Source organism: Miniopterus schreibersii, assembly GCF_964146895.1.
Source record: "Miniopterus schreibersii genome assembly, chromosome: 15".
Taxonomy (NCBI): Eukaryota; Metazoa; Chordata; class Mammalia; order Chiroptera; family Miniopteridae; genus Miniopterus; species Miniopterus schreibersii.
The window spans coordinates 4,367,690-4,382,669 of record NC_138115.1 but is presented as its reverse complement, the minus strand read 5'-3'; the positions used below and the strand labels follow the sequence as shown (position 1 = coordinate 4,382,669).

At 48.3% G+C, this 14,980-nt stretch overlaps 1 protein-coding gene across 2 annotated transcripts in view; it reads right to left on the bottom strand.

The window, feature by feature from the left end:
- Positions 1 to 12,578, bottom strand: part of EOGT (EGF domain specific O-linked N-acetylglucosamine transferase) — a 40,205-nt gene extending 27,627 nt beyond the window's left edge. The window contains exons 1-6 of one of the 2 annotated variants that reach the window (XM_081160029.1): positions 12,486 to 12,578; positions 8,272 to 8,501; positions 7,081 to 7,181; positions 5,845 to 5,953; positions 3,914 to 4,008; positions 3,485 to 3,589 (exon numbers count right to left, since the gene is read on the bottom strand). In XM_081160029.1, the coding sequence (XP_081016155.1) occupies positions 3,485 to 3,589; positions 3,914 to 4,008; positions 5,845 to 5,953; positions 7,081 to 7,181; positions 8,272 to 8,487 (626 nt within the window). In that variant the 5' untranslated portion in view covers positions 8,488 to 8,501; positions 12,486 to 12,578. Of the gene's footprint in view, positions 1 to 3,484; positions 3,590 to 3,913; positions 4,009 to 5,844; positions 5,954 to 7,080; positions 7,182 to 8,271; positions 8,502 to 11,662; positions 11,863 to 12,485 lie in introns of those variants that run through there. The other variant, XM_081160030.1, reaches the window with a different exon arrangement.
- Positions 12,579 to 14,980: the final 2,402 nt, after the last annotated feature.

Sequence of the window (14,980 nt, the reverse complement as noted above, 5' to 3'; positions counted from 1 at the left end):
ATTTTATGTCCAGAAGAGGCTTAGGAAAACATGTGGAACTTCTCAAGCTTCCTAACACTCACATAACTGTTGATTTTAACGCTGACACAAGGAACAAAAATGATTTTAAATTTCAGTGCAAGAGACACTGGTAACTTTCCAGACAAAAAAGAAATTCACACACTGAGCTGGCTAAATAGTCTCCCGGTAAAGTGGGGTGATTCACACGGTCTCCTGTTGTCTGGTGAGGCGCAGCGGCCACTGACCTGGAGGCTCTGTGACCGGCTTCTTTGATTCCTAGAAAGACGCATTCCGAGAATTATTGAGGGTCTCGGAAAGACAGCAGACAGCTGAGCTTCCCAGAAGAAAGGAAAGCGTTTTTCTGGAAAACGTCTTTGGAAGCCACATGGCACAGGTTTCTTCCACATAAAAGAAGACAATCACAAGCATGGGACAGGAGATATTTAGAGTTAACCTGAAGATCATTTGTTACACTTCATCTTTGAAACTACATCTGATGTAAAACAAATATCAAATCGATCCTTTTAAAACACACACAACAGTGAAACATTGTGGTTTCAAAAGTATGTCCACAATTCTTTGATAGGTGGGCTGGACCTAGTGACTCACTTCTAATGAGCCCTTGAGTGTGGGCTGGACCTAGTGACTCACTTCTGATGAGCATAGTGTGGCAGAAGTGATGGTGTGTCACCTCTGAGATAGGGGCATGCTGGCTGTCTCTCCCTGTCTGTCTCTCTCTCTCTCACCACGTGCTCTCTTGGGGAGCCTGGCTGCCAATGCTGTTGAGTAGCACTAGGGAGAGGCCTTTGTGGCAAGAAATGACGCCTCCTACCAATAGCCAGAGAGAAACTGAAACTTACGTGAAGATTAGTTAACAGAAAACTCATTTAAATTGGAGTTGGGAGGGCCTGTTGGGGAGCTGGGGAGCTCTCATGCTCTACCAGTCACGGTCATTCTCCCCACCCAGGGAGAAACGTCCATCTGCACAGGAGAACGTTTCACTCCACTACCACTGCCCCGGCAAGGGGAAGATCTTCTCACCTAGGGAACCACTCGGCCACAGAAAGACAAAAACAGCCCAGCCAATGAAAAACTGCTGCACTTCCAACTCCGTTTCTTCCAGTGGGCTCCTCATTTACAACCACCCCTCTAAGCTTCCTCTTTTCTCTATAAAATAATGTTCCTCTCCTTTGTTCTCTAGACTTGGGCACCATTCACCATTAGAGTGCATGTCCTTAACTGCAATTCTTTATTATACCCAAATAAACGTATTTTGCTAAAGGGATATCAAGCTGTCATTTGTTTGTCACTTTACAACGTGAGTGAGCTCAGAAGCAGACTCTCCAGGCCCAGTTGAATGTAGAGATGACTCCAGCCTTGTCAACGACTGCACTGGGGCCTTGTGAGGGACCCTGAGCCGGAGCGCCCAGCTTGGCTGCCTCCAAATCCTGACCATCAGAAACTCTGTGAAATAATGAATGTCTGTCATCTTAAACTGCCCAATTTTGGAGTAGTTTGCCACACAGCAATAGATAATGAATACAAATATACTCTAGGGGTATATTTTGGAGTACAAAGTTGCCAACAAAGTTGTATGGCAATAAATAACTAATACAAATATACCCTATGCAACTACCATGTGAAATCAGATATCAAAACGTCCTAGGACTAAAAATACCCACTAGAATACAGGAACTCCTACTGCAAAACTCTGTTAAGTCAAAGAAGATACTACATTGCCGACTGTAAAATGCCATACAAATGTTTGGTAGGTTATTATCCTGAAGGATTTGCTTAGAATGAATGACCTCAAAAATTACCATAATAGTACCCTATATGACTTGTGACATCGTGATTTATAGTAGTATTACAATATTAGGTCTTCATCCCCATTTCTGGCACAGAGCTCCTGAAACCCTTAGGATTTCTGAGGTCATGAGTCATTAAGGTGTCTCTTGTTGTGTTAATGAGGTAGCTTCTGGACCACCCTGAAAGCTGGGGCTTGTTGCCAGAAGAAGCAGCCCTGTGGTTAGAGGTTTGAATTTTCAGTCCCACCTCCTGGCGTCTGGGGAAAACAGGCCAGAGGTAGAATCTATCCACAATGCCTATATAATGAATCGTGGGTAAAAACTAAAAGGAGAGCTTCCGGGCTGGGGAAGACTTAGAGATCTAGAGAGATTGGTGTGCCAGGAGCTCGGCACCCCTTGCCCACACCTTGCATTTCTTCCATCTGGTGCTCCTGAGCCAAATGCTTTTATAATAAACCACATAATAAGTAAAATGTTCCTCAGAGTTCTGTGAGCTGCTTGAGCAAACTAAACCCAAGAAGGGAACCATTAGATGCTCCTACCTATAGCTGATTTGTCAGAGCACACATGTGACAACCAGGCCTTGGGACTGGGGCCTTGGGACTGGGGGAGCCTTGTGGGGCTGAGCCCTTAACCTGTGGGACACAGTTTCAGAACCGAGCTGAACGGTAGGACATCCGGGTGGTTTCAGAGAGCTGCGTGGTGGTGTGTGGAAACCGCCCACGCACATCAGCAGCAGGTGCCCAGAGCCTCAGGCTACAAAGCAGCGCATGAGCGCCTCACTGGGATGCTGGAACAGGTCTGTATCCTAAGTGTGGTAGGTGTGATGTCAATCTCACAGAACAGCACCTCCCGAAAAAATGAAAGTATATAAGCACTGCTAAAATCCAAGTGTGTAAATTATTATTAAACCAACGTCAATTTCCTGGTTTTGATCATAGCTATGGTTATGTAAGCTGCCACCACACTGGGAAGCCAGGGAAAGGCTGCAATGGGAACTCCTTGTACTATTTTTAAACTTCTATGAGTCTAAAAGTATTTTAAAATAAAAAGTTTTTTATATTACCCTAATTCCTTAATTTCTAGAGATGGTAACTTTCTTGATAAATACAGAGCTAGTTTAATTGTGAAAATGTTTTACATTAAAATGTATCCCCCAATTTATATAAAGTTCAAAAAGCTGATGAATGGTTGTGTTCAGGATAGTGTTCACCTTTGGAGAGGTGGATGGGGTTGTGATTGGGTGAGAGCGTGGGGTGCTGATGATGGTCTATTTTTGACCTGGGTAAGAATTACACAGATAGGTTCACTCGTTCATAATCCAAACTGTATACTTCTCCATATACTTCAACACATGTATTTCTTTTAAAAATGTATTCCCCAAAACATAGCAATTATGAGGAGTTAATAAAAATTCATTATTTTTGAACTAATTTTTTTCTTTCATTAGCAAACAGCAAGCACTATATCATACTTCCTAATATTTTATAAACATGTATTTGATTCAGATATAACTGGCAGATTTGCTCTGCAGCCACCACTCCCTCCCTGAAAGCTCATGCCAAATTCTTCACAAATGAAGTCAAGTTTTCCATTTGAAAGTCCCTACCAAAATCTGCAAGTGCCAGAAATAAAGGCAGATATTTTACAAGCACAGTAAAAAAAAAAAATCTCACCAAGACTGCAGAGGGCTTTTGCGCTGACCTTCAGACATCAATGTTCGAGTGTCCAGTTTACAGTGTCCTCCAATCTCACCAGTCTGGAAAAAATCTTCCTTAAATCTGGTGGTAACAAAATATTTATTTGAGCCTGGAAAATTTTTTCATGACTTAAGCACATGAGTTGTAACCAAATCAGTTTTTCATCTGAATTTAACTCTTTACATAGAATATATTAAATGTATACAAAGTAGCAGAATGGTACAGGAGGCTGAGGGGCCCATAATCCAGCTTCACAGCGATCAACTCGTGGCCAATCCGAGCCTCCCATTCCCCATGTGTCCCAGCCTCATCGCCATATCCTTAGGAAGCAAACCCAAGGCGTATCCCTGGGCCCGAAAATATTTCAGAATTTCCATTAGATTTTAACATCAACCACTTAAGTACCTGTCATGGTTTCTCTTGATGTTTCTTAAGTCAAGATAGAGATTGGTTGCTCTGCAATGCTGAAGGTAACGGGAACATACCAGACTCGAGTCATTCTGAAATAAGGTTGAGAAAAAGGAATGCACCAACTGTGAGTATTAACATTTTGAGGACACACAGACATGCTGACAGTATGTGCACCTTGAGGTTCACACCACAGAGTGAGATGACGGAGGCTTCCCGAGACTGCTTCTATGTAAGGACATTTCCCTCCCAAGCAGGCTTTGGCCAAACATAGGTTGGTCAACTTTCACATTTTTCAGCGATCAAGGATTCCCAATGTTCTATTTATATCACCTCAAGTTTTAAAGCAAGCGCTAAACATGTGGTTCAGCCTCTGAGAAAGAAAGCTCTCAGAACCAACACAACCACTACAGTTGTGCGATAAAGCATTTTTCACAGGCGAGCCAAATGAAAGGAGGGAGACTGCACACGAGGCAATAAATGCAAGGCCGAGAGGGCAGTGTGCAACTTAACAGGAGGTACTCCCTACAAGCCATGAAGCTGGTGGAGTCCCTGTCTCAGCCATAACACGAGGGCAATGTTTTCTAAGCCACTGAAATAAGTCACCAGAACTTGTTCCTGTCTCTACCAATCTGGTTTGTACTGAAAAGGGAAGTTTCAAGAACTGCATGTGCTCTGGATTTTATTTATAGATTCAATGTCATTTCATTGTTCATGTAACTCCCAGGAACACAAGGCCTTCGCCCTGACCTGCACACTGTTTTGGAGCCCACCACTGGTAAGGCTCGCACTCCGATAGCACGAAGCACACGGAGGCAGATCTTCTACACACCACCCTGGAGGAGGCGTGTAAAGTGGGTTGTGGCTCTGCATTGCCCTTTCCACAAACAGCTGGATTTGGGCCCGAGGACGCGGGTGTGGGAGGCCTGCTGAGGGTACCGTGCAGCAGGGCGGGCCCGCGCCATGCCGCCCTGCAAGAGTGCTTCAGTCCTAGCATGCGACTTCCTCCGAAAGCTACAGAGCACATATTCAGGTTTTTTAATGCAAGTGCATTAAAGAAATTTCTTTTTAATTTTCTGGATTGCCTGGAGATAATGGAGATGCCTGAGATGTCAGACATTCAGCCAGGGTTCGAGAACACTGGGAGATAAACAGACCTTGATCGTAAGTGCTTACAACTCCCAAGACCTGTAAAAATGAACACTTAGCCCTTTGCTCGGCCTGGGCCCTGCACTTTTATATACAGAATCCCATTTCATCCTGACTACAAGCTCTGAAATAGGCACGGCTTAAAATCGAAGAAATTGGGTGCCTATCCAGGAATCAGGATTTGAACCCTGAAGTGTGGGCCCTGCCCTTCTTCTGACCACCCCAAGCTGCCTCTGCAACGGTGTTTTACCAGCCGAGTGCGATGTGGCAAGGCTGCCAGCACACAGGAGACGTGCAGTCTGGTTCTAGACGCACAAGTCTATGTAGCAGCTGTGCGGTCTCGGACGTCGCTTAACATCTCTGAGGACCCTGTTTTCCTCTCTTCCCTGCCTTTCTGCTATGCTTGTGAGAATCCAACCAGCTTGCATATAGAACAGCTTTTTGCAAACTGTAAAGTCCTAAGCAAACAGGAGCAGTGTGGTGGCGTGTATTACCTGCCACAAACTACTCGCAAGCAAATCCGTAAAGATGAAATTTATCAATTTACCTTCTTTAGCACATGTGGGGGGGGGGGGTTGCTACTTTAACTGCTTCAAAATACGGCCACCTGACATATGTGTGAAGTGAGGACATGGTTTCCAAAGGACTCAGAACAACTGTTTGCAGAAGTTAAAAAAGAGTCTAAGCCACTAAACCCGCAGGAGTGAGGAGTCCCTTCACAATGCGAGCACCAGGTTTCCACATCAAATAAACCCGCCCGCCGACCCCGAGCTCCCCACCGGCTGCTCCGGCCGGCAGAGCACACGCAGCTCCCGCAGGCGCTCTGCCGCGTAGCCGAAGTCCGCCTGGGTCCAGAACGTGTCCTGGGCTGACTCCAGGGTGTCCGTCCTGTTTGCAAACAAAGACATTCTGTCACTTTTTTTCTTTTTCCTTCTTCTGAAACTTAAATCTTCTTTCTAAAGGTTAAATTGCTATAAGTTTTTCACTAACTTTTTTAAGTAAACTATCATAGTTTTCCCAAAACGATCCGTTGCTACATGAAGTTACCAAAATGTTATTTACAGACGTGATACAAATACACACATAAATATATGAAGTTAGGGACTAAAGAGAATGGACTATTAATTACTGTATTTTCCTCACTCCATTAACCGTGCATGTGCTTCTACTTCTCTATCACCATTTACCCCCTCCAGCCCCTCCCCAACCTTGCATGTACTGAAAATAGTAATTATGACGGGGAACTCAAGAAGTTAAACATTGTAGCTTCAGTTATGTAGTTAATAGGCTTGGTGATTAGTGCCTGGGGAAAGCTATTGTTCCAGGGACTGGAATAGATGACTGACTTCAGAAGACCTGCAAGCAATTGGACCTCTGTGCCCCAGGAGGACTGCAAGCGCCCAAGATGGTACGTAAGCCACTGTGCTCCGGGGAGAGGGCATCCACTGCCCAGGATGCCCTGGGCAGCAGGTGAAGGGATGCTCAGAAATCAGGGAGTGCAGCTTTTACCTGATTAATCTTTTTCCCCGAATCCCAAACCCCTTTCCTACGTTCTCCTGAATTCCAAACCCTTTATCTCCACTTTGGTAAGACGGCCTTTAGGGTACATAACCCTCCGTCTGCTCAGATCACCGCCACCTGAATAAAGCGCCCATAAAGACTTAATCCCTGTCTCTACTTACTGGTTTTGGTAGTGACAGGTAGCCAACTTTTCCAGTTTCAATTACACTTAACTTTTCCCTCCAGAATCATGAGGAAAACATCAATTTAGCTTCTTAGTGCTTGCTGGAAGGAAATATTTTCTGTGACCTATGTTGTTTCTCCCTCTGGCAGGGGAAAACACAGATATTCCTGAGGTGGGGGGCGTCAAATTGAGTCCATGACTGTGTAAACAAATTGATATCTAAAGGAATTACTATCTAAAACCAAAATAGCCTAGCGGGAAATCGGGGCATGAGCATATACTGCAGTGAAAGGGGACTAAAGGGGAGGCATTATTCCACCTGGAAACTTACCATCCCATGTCCACGTAGGTACAAACGGGGTAACTAAACCTGAACTCTGGTCTGCAGGACTCCTCATAACCCCAGCAGTACTTCAGATTTCCTAAGTGTTTCTAGAACATAAAACGTGTGCATTTAGACTGGGCTCCGTTCTTCTGACGTTTAGAGAGGACTCCTAGATTTTTCCATGAAGAAACAAAGCTTTATAGACTTTCACTTTTATATTTTACAATACATACTCACGCAATAAAAATAACTAGAGTAAATTCTAAGAATAGTAGTCTTAAGACTCCTAACAACAATTATCGTTAATCACCACCCCACCCCAGGTCTATCCCCTAACCAAATGTCTAGGCTTTACCTAGACTACCAAAGACCACTTGAACTGAAATTTCTAGAAGCAGCTTCATGAAACAGCCTTTCTGGGTGAGCAAACTGATTCCAAAATCAGTCCCTAAAACCATCTAAAATGGAATTTCCGTCACCAAAAGAATCACAGTTCAATTAAATGCATCAGCAACTTCACTCATCCATCAAGATCAACAGAGATCCCGCAAGACATGGAAAGCCCTGCTGCCATCAGGGGACACGGCGGCTGCTGATGGCCAGAGAGCCTGGAAAGCTCCTGCAGGCGGCCAGGAGCTGCGGGGTCTGTTCCCAGGCTGCTCCTCCGCAGGCTTCCTGTGCCAGCACCGTGGGAAAGGAAGTTCCACATGCCCAGCTTTGATCTCTAGGGCCCATGAGCTGCCTCAAAGGGCCTTTCCAACAGCTCTAAACAGAAGGAAAGCCACAGCAGCTATCTTAATTACCTGGGGGCGAGGGGGAGTGTTATTTTCAAAATTAAGTGCTAAGAGCCCTCTTAAGTGCAGCTGAGGAAAGAAGAGGTGTGGAGTGTGGAATTCTTTAGTTACTTTTAACTAGATATTCTTTTGTGCATAAAATCTAATTTGATTTATTTATGGAGTGAGTATACAAAGAGTGCTGGTTACCTATTTACTTTACCAGTGACTTAGATTTTAAATCTCACTGCTGTGAGTGGGACATAACTTTAAAGTTTGGTCACTTAGAAGCATTATATGAAAGACAATGATCGCCCCACAGCTACAACCAAAAATAAAATCCCAACTTCAAGTTACAAAGCAGAATTAGTAAGCTAGTCTGCGCTGCACACTTTTAACAAACAAGAGAAGAAATAGCACGTACCTTGTAAGGGCAGAGCGGGTCTTCCTCACAGGCCTTGGCAATGTGCCCGTTGCTGTGCAAGAAGAAGGGGATGTGCTCCTCAGGCAGGCGGATGCTGCCGTAGTCAAAGAGAGGCTCGCGGGGGCCGGGGCCGCTGCGGGCCGGGGGAGAGGCCTCATGCTGGCTGCTCAGTGGGATGTCATGAAGCAATATTCCAAAGACAAGCAGCACTAACATAGCAACCTCCAAACCTAGAGGTCAATTGTAAACACGTCCCTTAAGACATATCCTTTAAAAATCAAAGGGGTCAAGGGCTAAGCACAATTACAGGAACGCTGCTACACCGAGTGCCGTCCTTTTATTCAATAAATATGTGTGCCAGGCACTGTGCTAGGAGCTGCTACACTAAAACTTTTTAACTTCCATGCCTGCAAGTCTTTTTATAAGAAAGGTTTTATTGAGCCCGAGATGCTAGCCAAAATGAAGACAGTCTTGGGGCACTGAGTCTAAACCCCAGCAGCATGGCTACGCAGAACAGGGCATGTCAGTCATCCCGGAGTTTTGCACGCGTTAGGGGCAGGGGGAAGGAGGTCCGGAAGAATTTACAGGAGCTACCGGCAAAGGGGTTGGGGGTGCTGGGCCCGGGCTCTGGGCCAGCGGGGTGGGCGGGAGCGGAGGCGGAGGCCACAGGGGGCGGCTGGGCCGGGTCAGAGAGCACACGTGTAAACAAGCGGGCCCCTGGGGTCATTGGTGTCTGGATAAAACCACCTGCAGAATAACCACCTGGAAATGAATCCCAAATCCCAACAGGCAAAACAGGAATGGGAATCGTTTTCCTCAGCTGGCCCGCATTCCCAGACTAACGGCTGTCTCTTTCTCACTCTCCGGCCCTGTAATTTAATTGATAACATTTCAGAATTTTTTTTTCTTATCAGAGCTAAGAATACAGGGGAGAACAAAGCAAGCAAGACCCCTGCTCTCAGGAAGCTTGCAACCTAGTGCAAGACATAAAATAAACAATCAAATAAACGCACAACTTCAGATGATAAGGGCTGTGTCTCGAATAACCCAGGGGCCGGTGAACTTTGTCTGGAAAGGGCCAAGGAGTAAATGTTTTCTACTTTGCAGGCTGCAGTCTCTGTGACAAATACTCCACAGTGCCTCTGTCAGGAAAGCAGCATGGCCTCTGCTAAAGGCGGGGGTATGGCTGTTCTAATAAAACTTTATTTATAAAAATGGGAGTAAGGCCTTGATATGACCCAGTTTGCTGATGCCTGAAATAAAGGTAGTGTGACAGACAACACAGCATGGTGGTCAAGAACGTGGACTTTAAAACCGGACCAACTAGGTTTGAATCCAGCTGCAGCTTGCTAAGCTGTACAACCTTGAGCAAGTTACTTAACCTTTCTGTGCCTTAGTTTTTCCATCTGTAAAATGGAAATTATAATAAGCCATCCTCATAGGGCTATTGTGAGTTAAATATTGGTAAAGTGTTTAGATGTACCTGGTGTGTCAAATTCTGTGCAAGTGTTTATTAAGTAATGTTGAAAGCCATGTTGGATGGGGTGCAGGGTGCTCAGTAACATTGGAGCTGAGACCTGAATGATGAGGCGCAGGGAAGACATTCCAGGGAGACAGAAGAAAAGGAAGTGCTGGCTCTGAGCAAGTGTGCATCTGTGCGCAAAAACTAACAATCACAGCCAGCATGTGAGAATATAGCATGTGCCAGGTACTGTAAGTGCCAAGGACATAGCCATGAACGTGCCGTGAAGCACTGAACTCCTTGCCCTGTGAAGCTTGCATTCTCCTGGCTGTAGTAACAATCTGTGGTAGTAGTAATAGCGACGACTTGGAAAACTCCAGGAGTGCAATCCAGGCAGTCTGCCTCGGAGACTGGGCCCTTAAACTCTGCCTGTCCTGCTTCCGGATTGAGAAAGGAGAGAATGGTTACAGACTTTAGTGCATTTCTAACTCACCCCATAAGGATTAATCTCTTGGACTAGATCTCCCCTACATATCATAGGCAATAATCACAGTATCACAGACAATATATCATAAGCAATAATCATTTTTGGTTCACTTTAGTGGGATCTTTTCTCTATTTAAAAAAAGTGCTCTTTCCACAGATGATAGAGCTGCATTACACCTTGGCCGCTTCCCGGCTAGGTCTGCTGCACTGCGGCACACTGGAAAAACCCACCTTCCAAAATCAGTCTTCATTAATTGTGGGCAGTAAAGATGGGGCTTTTAGAGACAGACTGCTGTGATCCATCAAGCCTCAACTTCCCAGGCCAGCAGATCATCTCTGAACATGGGGACACCAAGAAGAAACCCTTGCCCTCTGCAGTGCTAAACATAGCGGATGTTCTGTTAGGTGGAGCTAAAGAGTATACTGTTATTTGTTGTAAAGGTGATCTGAATTAATCTTTTTGGTTAGGACTTTTATCAAACAGTGAGTTGATCGCAATTTTATAAAATTTAGAAGTACATATTAGCCCTGACCAGAGTGGCTCGGTTGGTTGGGCATGTCCTGTGCACCGAAGGTTGGGGGTTTGATTCTACATCAGGGTACAAGCCTGGGTTCCGGGCTCCATTACAGGTAGGGGGTGTGCAGGAGGCAGCCAATTGGTTCTTCCCTCTCACATGGATGTTTCTCTCTCTCCCTCTCCCTTCCTCTCTCTAAAAATAAATTTAAAAATCTTTTGTAAAAGTGCATATTAATAGAAACAGTGTCTTATAATGAAAATATTTATGGCCTTAATCCTCAGGACCACCCAGAAGCTGTTGTAATGTTTCAGATATATAAAACCTGTCAGAAATGAAGCATATTACCTTAAAAAGATGCTGAAGTAGATTTTACTATCCAGGTGATAATTTGAATTAATGGAAATATTAAGAAAGAAAATAACTTGATAAGATAAACCTGTAAGCAAAGGGCCTGGCATTTGGTGAGACACGGCCTAAACAGAGGGCCTGGCTCCTGGTGCCCTTTCTCTGGGGTAATGAGCACCAAACTGCTAACAGCAGAGCTACAGGTACCACCCTCAGCAGATTCTTGTGGTGAGCAGGATGGCCACCCTATGCTGGCGCAAACTGGGAGCAAACACTCCTGGCAGCAAACCACTCCCCGCATTCTCAGCACCCTAGTGACCCTACTCACTGAGTCACACTCCTGCTGGATTTGAGCCTCAGTGTCCAACAGGCTGGTCATCCAATCCTTTGACTCATGCTCCCCAGTAATAAAGTCACTGTTGTGACAAAGCCCTCCTGCCCTTTGGTCATCCGAGGGTGTTGTCCTGGACTGAGCCCTAGACATAACTAAGCCCTGGGATCCACGGAGGAGTAAACGCAGGTCATGGGAAAACCTAAAGACAGACCAGAAACCTGGTTTTTGCAGAGGGCATGTACCCACCTGCATAAGCCAGAAGTAGGTGGTGCTCGCGCAAGAAAGCACCCCCGGGCCTGGCCGCGGCCTGCCTGGCGTCAGCCCTCCCGCAAGGCGCCCCGGGGCGGGAATGGGGGCCCTTCTCCAGCAGATGGAAGCTTAGCAGCTGAGCTACTTTTTCCTTAGCACAAAGCAGCCGGTTCCCTCCACTCCTACATCCCTTGACTGGATTTCCAGAGGCCTAAAAGGGGGCCAGAGAAAAGGGGGAGCCTGAAGATGAGGGGAGAGGCGCCGCGGCTGCCGGGACCAGCGGGCGAGCGGGGCAGCGCTGAGACGCGCGTGGGAAAGCTCAGGAAGGCGGCGCACGGCTGCAAAGCTGAGCGCCCCAGAGCAACGCCCGAGCCGCTCGCCCGCGGCGCCCGGGGCCGCACGGCGGGGACACGCCGCGGAGAGGCCCGGCTGCCCGAGGTGCCCGGGCGGTCAGCGGCTCGGCCGGGGCAGCGCGAGCGCCCGTCCGCCGCCACCGAGCGGCGCGGGGCTTCTCCCCGGGGCGCTGCCGGCGCTGCCCCGCGGGCACAGGGATCCCGCGCCGCCCACACCGCCCCGCGCGCCGCACCCGCCACCCTGGCTCCCCGCGCGCCTGGGGCGCCTGGAAACCCGGCCCACCGGCCGGCGGGGCCCGGCATCCTCCCCGCTGCCCGCGCCGCGCAGGGCAGCCGAGCGCCGGGGCCCGGGAGGCTGCGGGCGCGGAGCCCGCAGCGCGCAGGAGCGCCCTCCGCGCCCGGGACGGGGCGCGCGGCGGGGCCGCGGGAGGGGCCGGGAAGGCGCCGCGGGCCCGGGCGAGACCCACCTGGAGCCGGGGTCAGGGCTACGCCGGAGGGGACGGTCGCTGCGCGCGAGGAGGGAGTCGGCCCAGCCCGCGGCCGCCGCTCACCGGAAACCTGCGCGCGGGGGGGCGCGGGCGCGCGGGAGCCGCGGGGGCGGGGCCGGGGCCGGGGGCGGGGCAGGAGGCGGGGCCGGGGCAGGAGGCGGGGCCGGGGCCGGGGGCGGGGCGCGGCGGCTCCCCGCGCTCTGGGGGTCGGGTGCGCGCCCCGCGGGTGGGCGGGAGCGGCGGGGCTGGCCCGGGGCGCGGGTCGAGGGCCCGAGGCCGGGCGGTGGGAGCCGCGCTCGCCGCCCCGACGGCGTCGCTGGGAAGCGCGCGGTCCGGTTCCGTCTCCGGGGCCGAAGCCGCCGCGCTGACCCGGATCGGGGCTGCCTGGGGCGAGGTTTTGGGAGCCCGCGCGCGCTGTGCAGAACACTTGCCTCTCCGCACTATCCGAAAACTCGCCAAGTTCAAATGCTCCTCTGTGGAGTTTAACGTTTATCATTGTTACTTTATAATTATTTTCATTCTAATTGATTGTTTTTATTTTATCATTCTTTGAGCCCCGGCTCCGGCACTGTCTGCCACAGCGCGTTCCAGGGCCAGTCAACAGGATGCGACTGAACTGAGGGCACCGTCGGTGAACGCAGGCTCGGACACAGAGTCACCGTCGTGAGTCAGCCCAGGGTCGTAAGGAAGCGATGCAGCTTGCTTCTGTTGCAGGCGCGAGTGGCAGGGGGTGTTAGGCCCTTGGGGTGGACAGGACTGGGTTCCGCAACCTCCCTGCTTGAGTTCTGGAGAGGAAAGAATTCATAGCCAAGACCCAAGCTGTAAGAGAACATTTATTTATAAACTCACAGAGGTAGGAGACGTAATTCCTAGGAGAAACGGGCTTAGGAAACAAGTTGTAGAGGCAAAGGAAGGGCCCTTGGAGCTCGGGAGAGGAAGGTGATGGTAATGTGGGGGGCTCCGCGGGCTCCCGCTGCCGGGTCCTCCATCCTACGGTTTTAAGGGTGGCGGTTTTAGGGGAGGCCCCAGGGGAAGATCTCAGAATATTCAGCAGCTTTCCGGGGTGCTCTTTCACAGTCTAGGCCTCCACTGACTGGGCAGAGCCAGGGTCCTTATCCAATGCAGCTGGTCCTGAAGTCAGCTGTGCAGTCACTTGTCTGGTTTTGCTGCTTTTCTGGGCCTGGAGCTGAAATACACCTGAGGCCCAAATGTTATCTCTAGGGGGAAAGGTGAAGGGTCCAAACGGCATGGCCAGTGATATGCTAGGGGAGGGAAGGCCACCCTGGGGGTGAGGTCCCGCCCTACAGCTGTCCTTTGCTAGGCACCCAGGGCTTTCCACCCTGGTGACCTTCTGTCCCTGGCCCATTGTCCTGGCTCTGCTCACTTCTGTCTAACTGCCACCACATCTCCAAAGGCTTACATGCTTTTAAAATGTTTTTGGATGATATGAGAATTGCTACAAGTTCCATTAGTAACTGCTAAATTAGGAATGTTATCTGGATTTTTTTCAAACAGTGCAAAAACACATACAGTATTTGACATGCACCAGCAATTGTTCTGAATCACTTTACTGTTTAACTCATCTACTCTTTATATAAAGGACTTGCTTGGCCTATTTCATACTTTGCCCATCCCATACCAATAAGGACAGTAATTTTTGAAAATGCTTTTCTGAGCTTGCTTTCCACCATCCTACTTTTGGCATGTACAGGAAGGGTAGCTTTCCTGTTAGCTGATTCAAAATGAACTGTAGTCATTTAAAATAAATTTAACAGGCTAGTTTGCCACTGAGTGATGCACAGGCTGGTTTGCCACTGACTATGGCTCAATGGTTGAGCATCAATCTGTGAACCAGGGGGTGATGGGTTCAATTCCCAGTCTGGGCACATGCTTGGGTTTCAGGCTCCATCCCCAGTAGGGGGTCTGCAGGAGGCACCCAATCAGTGACTCTCTCATGATTGATGTTTCTCTCTCTCTCTCCCTCTCCCTTTCTCTCTCTGAAATAAATAAAAACATTTTTTAAAATACATATATATATATATAGATATATATATGGTATCCCAAAAAAATGTATACACTCTTAACAGCCAATAGCTCAATTGATGTTTCTTTCTTTTCAGATGTAACCTGTTGGAATTAATAATTATTCAAAGTGAATGTATATATATCTATAGAGAGAGAGAGAGAAGGGGGAAGAGATTTATAATATATAAAATACGTATTTTTTAAAATATACTTGAGAACCCTAGCAATTTTGGCTCAGTGGTCAGAGCATCGGCCCTCGGACTGAAGGGTCCCAGGTTAGATTCCGGCCAAGGGCACGTACCTCGCTTTCAGGCTTGATCCCTGGCCTGGGTCGGCGTGCAATCGGGAGGCAGCCAATTGATGTGTCTCTCTCTCGCTCGCTCTCTACCCCTTCCACTCTGTCTTTAAAGCAATGGAAAAAGTATCCTCAGGTGAGTATTAAAAAGAAA